Source organism: Mya arenaria, chromosome 16 (assembly GCF_026914265.1).
Source record: "Mya arenaria isolate MELC-2E11 chromosome 16, ASM2691426v1".
Taxonomy (NCBI): domain Eukaryota; kingdom Metazoa; phylum Mollusca; class Bivalvia; order Myida; family Myidae; genus Mya; species Mya arenaria.
Window position 1 is genome coordinate 21,867,782 of NC_069137.1, and position 6,524 is coordinate 21,874,305.

The 6,524-nt window shown below is 34.0% G+C and overlaps 1 protein-coding gene across 2 annotated transcripts; it reads right to left on the bottom strand.

The window, feature by feature from the left end:
- Nucleotides 1–1,285: 1,285 nt before the first annotated feature.
- Nucleotides 1,286–5,736, bottom strand: LOC128222267 (uncharacterized). 2 transcript variants are annotated; one of them, XM_052931226.1, is made up of 4 exons: nt 5,654–5,736; nt 3,654–4,326; nt 3,029–3,277; nt 1,286–2,273 (listed from the first exon to the last, which is right to left on the bottom strand). In XM_052931226.1, exons 2-4 carry the CDS (start codon nt 3,959–3,961, stop codon nt 1,991–1,993), a joined length of 840 nt encoding a protein of 279 aa, XP_052787186.1. In that variant the 5' UTR covers nt 3,962–4,326; nt 5,654–5,736; the 3' UTR covers nt 1,286–1,990. The 2 variants fall into 2 exon arrangements, with proteins under 2 accessions (XP_052787186.1, XP_052787187.1); XM_052931227.1 differs by lacking the exon at nt 5,654–5,736 and having other exon boundaries at nt 3,654–4,331.
- Nucleotides 5,737–6,524: the final 788 nt, after the last annotated feature.

Sequence of the window (6,524 nt, forward strand, 5' to 3'; positions counted from 1 at the left end):
TTGAATCTTTTTGAAGAATATCTTGTATCCGCTGTCTGTGATCATCGCCTATTTCCATGGTAGCTGGAACTTCAACTGATTCCTGGTGGAATAACACTGTCTCTGGGTTGTAGTCTATACCATTAAGATCTGTATCGACCTGCAATACCAGACAAGATAGAGAACAGTCAGTTATATGTGCCGTATATATGGACATGTATGAACAAACAATTATATGGTATGTATAAACAAGATACTATCTTCAATGTTGCTTTTTTTTCGGGGCTCATGTGCGTATGAACGACATATGACTTTCAGCAAAAGCATGAAGCGCGCTGTAACAGATTGGGCACAAAATGAAAGCTTTGAGCTTTAATATCTTACATGTAGGAATTTTAAACTTACAAGTAAAGATGAAACACATGAAGTTTGGAAATAATATCTTTAAAACAGAGCCTGGATTATATTATTGACTAAAGCTGAAGACTTACAATATTCAAAGCGCTATCTCCAAAACTATTCCAGATTTCAATTTTAGAAATAGAAGATGAGAAGTGGTATTATAAGAAACCACCATCAATTGGTATAATTGTATTTCCGAAATAAGACCCCTTTTATCTAACAGTCATAAATTATAACAAACCCTTTATTACGTTATGGGCATTCTTAGACCAAAAATATAGTGCTATAAAGGAGTTACAGTGCACCACAAAGAAAAAATCAAAACTTTAACTTCAACATCTTGCATTTAGGAACTGAGATTTTGATCCAAGCTTTAAACTTGACTTAGACTTTATAGAGGCAAACACTCTGACAAAATTTCAAAATTGCTCTACCAATGTTCACACATATTTTACGAGCTTTACCTAGTATCCTAGGTTTTGACCAAACATGACTCAATTTCAAACTTGTCCTAGATTTGATTTGAGAGAAACACTGACCAAGCGACATGAAGATGGATAAAAAATGTGACCTCTACATCATTCACATGTTTTTTCCAGGATTTCAGAGTGACCATATTTTTAACCCTTAATGACACAGTTTTGAAATTTATCTAGATATCACTGAGGCAAAGATCACATAAAAATGTGACCTCTAGAATATTAACATGTATGTTTTCAAGATTCATCAAGTGCCAATGTTTTTTGAGCCCATGTGACAAAATTTCAAAAGTGAACTAGATTTTAAAGCTGCACTCTCACTGATTATCAGACAGTTTTGACATGTTTTTAATTTTTAGTCTCAGAATCAGCTGATTTTTTTAATTCAGTCATATAAGATAACTTGCAGTAGAACATATCTCAAATGTTTGGAAAACTGTGCAAAATTTCGTTTTTCTTAAAGCGTTAGTAACGATTTTAGCCTTAAAACAAATTTTCAAATGTAAATATGAACAACTGCAATCTGATCTTTTGTCAGCAGTCTTATATCACTGGTTTCAATCTTATATCACTGGTTTCAAGATACTTTTGTAAAAATTGGCTCATTCAAAGACAAAAACTAAATAAGTTTTCAAAACGATCAATCTGTGAGAGTGCAACTTTAAAGAATCAAACATACTCAGCAAGGTTGATGAAGGTCTGATAATTGCTTAGATCTCTAGTGTTAACAAGCAGTGTTGGCATTCAAGTCGATGACAACAGACAATGGCTATGAGCATGGAAGAGCTTAAAATAGGTTTTAAGCATACAAGTGCTTGATTATAATACAAATGGAACTGCTTATTAGTCATTTCAGACCCCCTGTAAAATGCCTTTCTGTCCATCAGCTTTTTATCTGTCAACATTTTGTCTGAACTCTGCTAAAATATGTCATTCATATTTTCATTTATGTGCACAAAATAAATGAAATCGGTTGGGTAATTCTGGATTTATCGTGAACGGTATTTTGATAGAGCATTTTACAATATAACATTAAACAATATATTTTGAACCCTGCAAAACATCATTTTTTTAAATTTTGTATTGTGTCAACATTAATGCTCGAAAAGTCTAATAGAATTATTATTTAATCAATATTGCTGTGGGTTTGCCTGTTCATTAGTGGGTGGATGTCTAGAAGTCATCCACAGTTGAAGAGGAGTACGGTTGTTCTCTGTTCTAAGTGGACGCCGCCTCAGTGCCTCTGCAAATCGGTTTAAATGGGTTTGTATCCGTGGAACAAAGACGATGTGTAGCATCATTATGTGTACCTCACTGGTGGGATCCAGGATACTCTCATTTTCTAGGCCGTAGAATATGGCATAGTACAAGCTTGTGACGCCAGCCCACACTTCTCTCCACAACATTTCAATCCTTAAACATAACCACATGTTAAAATGATTTGAAATTGCAGTTGTAAAATCATAAATGATGTCAAACTGGCAAAAAGGTACCTTACAATACAGTGGCTATAAGTGAGTAACAATCATTTGAAAAGAGGTAAAAATCAGAAATAATAAGAGTGTCTTAATATGTTTCCTTGCCATGTTTTTGGAAGTACCATAATCTGATATTTATTGGCGTTTGCCTATATATACACAAGATTTCCTTAGCAACAGATTTTATCTTACAAGTGCATGACTTATTCAACAGATATGCAAGACAAACATTTTCAGGATAAATATGCAGGTAAAGGCAATAATTTATGCCCAAAAATGCAGTTCATTGAAAATTTGAAAAAAGAAAGACTATTTCGAAACAATACCATTATCCATGCAAGGTGAAGTAAAATATACCCAGGCTTAGTTCAAAGATTAAAGTAGACAATGTCCCATGCATCTATAATGACATACACATGACTCTTGACAAAGACATGACAGAGTTATTTTAATTCTCTGAATAATTTATGTTGTGTCACTGAATGCATTTGCCAAGTTTCCTTAATGTTTCAGCATTCATTGTTGACATACTGCACTTATCTTGTATAACGTGGGATGTGACACGACAGGCAGGGATGTAATAGATGGGACACGACAACCAGCATGATTCCTATATATATATAAATAGCCCCCACTTGACCTTGTAAAGCATTGGTATAATAAGTACAATGTGTCATATACATGAAATACCTTTGATTATGAACAGACCTCCCTGCAATAAATGGTCTATTGACTATTGGTTGGTGTTCAACCATGTACTCAGCCACTAAGACATTTTCACCACCCTTGTCAGATCGGACCCTTCTCGGCAAACCAAACTGCTGTACAGCCTCTAAAAAGGCATATAGAACGGTGTCTGCTCTGTTATTATTGCTGACATTCAGATATACTGGGAACCTGGAGTAACCATCTATTCCTCCATGTATAACAAGTCGCCATCTGTAAAACAAATACAAAAAGTCATATTCTAAGGAATAGATTGTGCCCTACTGGTTTAAAGTTTTGTCAGTAAAATATTTAGCTTTTTAACTCAGAGTTCTTTCGATATAGCAATGTATCTTATTTTTGTTATCCAATACTCATTCTGTATGCACAAAATTGGTTTTTATTTACCAGAACAAGTATGTGAACTTTAAAAAGCATATCTTTTTATATATTACCAATTTTTTGTAACTTGAAATTTTGAGCCAAATCTGTTTTCACTTTCATAAGCTTCGAAAAACAATGTGTGTTTCTGCTTTCATAAGAAAAAGATTGTGGCTTGAAAATCAATATGGTGATTGGTTAAATACATTGTATGAGACATAAAACAAACCTTATTAACTTGTGGTTTCCATCAATATGCCAAAGGGCTTGAGGACCACTAACAGAGTAAGTTCTTCTCTGTATTCTACATGAAGTCAGGAAAACTTTGCGAAACAAAACCCCACAAGGATCACACTCTCTTACAGCCTGCCTTACTCTTAACTCCTGTACCTTCAATCCTTGTGAAAGAAGAAGACTCTGAATAGTTCTGTACCCAACATTTGGAAAACTGGAACAGAGCTCTTCAACCTCTTGCCTTAAATCAGTGTCAGATAAATTGCTATAAGTCTGTCTGATTGACAGGTTGAACTCTTCCATTCTTCTCTCAACTGTTCTCTTACTCACATTTAGTAATTCTGAAATTTCCTTTACTCTCAGTCCAGGATTCAATTAGATACTGCAGTGTTTCACCAGGGATATCATTTTTTCTACCTTGTCTTTTACAAACTTCTATTTCCGAAATTTCATTCTCTGTTGGTAACTGTTCTAGGATCTGAAGAGCTTCTTGAACAAATACTATACAGCTTCTTATACAAGTTAAGCTGGATATCTGTAACAAATATCTTAATATCTCTTGTAGCTCTATAGTAATGTTGAGAGTGCGGGCATTCTCTAAACTCTGAATCACATGCAGTATCTTCTGTCTGCAGAGATCTTTGATGCAGGATAGCTGTTCCTCAACACTGAAAATACGAATAAAAATGTTCATAATGCATTTTGCTCATGATAAGCAATGTTAAATTATTCAACTGCATTCTAGCGAGAACACTAACTTAACACAAATGTATATAGCTTGTTGAAATGACATGTTGCACTCAAGATCCCACTTTGTAGGTCAAGGCAATATTTAGAGGTGAATGTGAAAAGATGTAAAAGATCATGTCCTTTCTGCAACTTCCTCATGCACTTTTAAATAATTTATTTTCAATGTTCACTATGAGATAGTGTGATGTGTATGTAAAACAAATTACTAAATTTTTGTCCATGCATGTTGGAGCACAGACAAGAACTATTATACTAATTAATTTTGGCAACAAAGCAATAGTTTTCAAAATCATATGGTAACAAAAAGCAAATAAAATTATGAAAACCTGATTTATCAGTTGAAAAATATATTCAAACCATACAGAAAACCCAATTCACATTTGACAAAAACCCTATTAAAAATTAGAAATACCCAATGCATTGAAAAGGCATTGGGTAATACCCAATTCCTGAAAAACCTTATATGTAGCTCTGTCAAGTTATGGTTACCAGTGGCAGTCAAAAGTTAAAAATTGCAAAATATTACCATGAATTTAAGTTATTTGACTAAAAAATGTTTGTACATTTTTTGCCATTTCACCAGTCCATTTGATCCTTGACCTCTGGAGATGGGCCTTGCACACAACATTTGTAAAATTTTTGATTGTGGACAAGTGTACTACAATAATAATACTATACAGAACAACGGTGTCAAGTTGGGGCGGCAACTGCCACTCCAATATTTGGAGGAGCAGTGCATTTTAATGAAAATGTCATAACTATAATTGTGAAAGACTGTTGCTATCCTTTTTACAATAGAATATTGACTTAATTTGGTCATATAAATCATAATTCTTGCTCATATTCTGCCATCAAAGGTACAGTAACTCTCATGTGAAAAAATGAAATTTAATCTAACCCCAGGATATTTTCTTTCCCTGCTGTGCTTTTTTTCCAATATATAAATAAACTTGCGATACTTTACTCCAAAACGAAGTGGGGCCTTGTCCTAGTCATTCTAAAATGCCCTCCAGGCTTTTTTTACTGATGGCCTGGACGGCATTTTAGAATGACTAGGCCTTGTCCCCTTCCCAATGATGAGGAAAAAACCCTACCCCTGCAATGCTGCACATAAATAATGCACCTATATTTTCACAAGTGGAATCATCAGTATTCATTGCATGTGCCTCTAACACATACACAACTGACTAGAATACTTAGACTACCGAATTTCCGGATTAATAATTATCCGAAAATACATACAACCTTTACTGGCTTTAGGAAAAACGGCAGCCTAGCTTAAATCATTAAATGATCATTGTACCCGTTTACAATACAATCGATGTTGGCGATTGGATACTTCTACATACTTCATTGTTGGAAAAAGTCAAGGTCTTCCTATTTCCTTGTCATGTATACTTAATTGTTAATGTGTTGTTGTTTGTTGTTCTCCACATGATCGGATTAGTTTTCGTAGTATCAAATTTGTCAACACCGGTTCAGGGAGCGGTTATTATTTTTTACATTTTTACCAGTTATCCCCCGTCGTTTAAAAGGGCCAATTCTAGCGCACAAAACTAATTATTTTGAAAAACTCTTAGTGTGCTATGCAAACTGCTGTTTCGAATACATAATACACAATGTCAGCATACGACTAAAATTACCATGATTTTTGTAAAATAAATATTGAAATACTGTAAGAATAAAATGTGTATCAAATTAATTTTACAATGCAAATTCAAATAAAGGAAAGAATATTTGAAAGCTAGCAAATTAAATATCTAATCATAGTTTGCATGTTTACAGCCTTAGAACTGAAGTGGAAATTGAATGTTCGCATATTTCAATAAGAACTCGAGTCACGTCAGCAAGTACAACAGCTTAATAACAGCATATTAATCAATAACACAAGTGAGAAACAGCAAAAATGCAATTCTAAAATGCAACATACGAAATGAATTGTATGTTAGAATGTCATAAAGCATAAAGAGTGAACTGGCGGATAATCCCTTCCATATGATATGGGTTGAATCCTTTGTTTTCATGTTATGTGTTTATCCGATCGTTGAACTTTATCAGATCATATGCTAGTTTTACCTCGTTCTTCAGTGTTTTCATGTTGATGCTGGCTCGACTG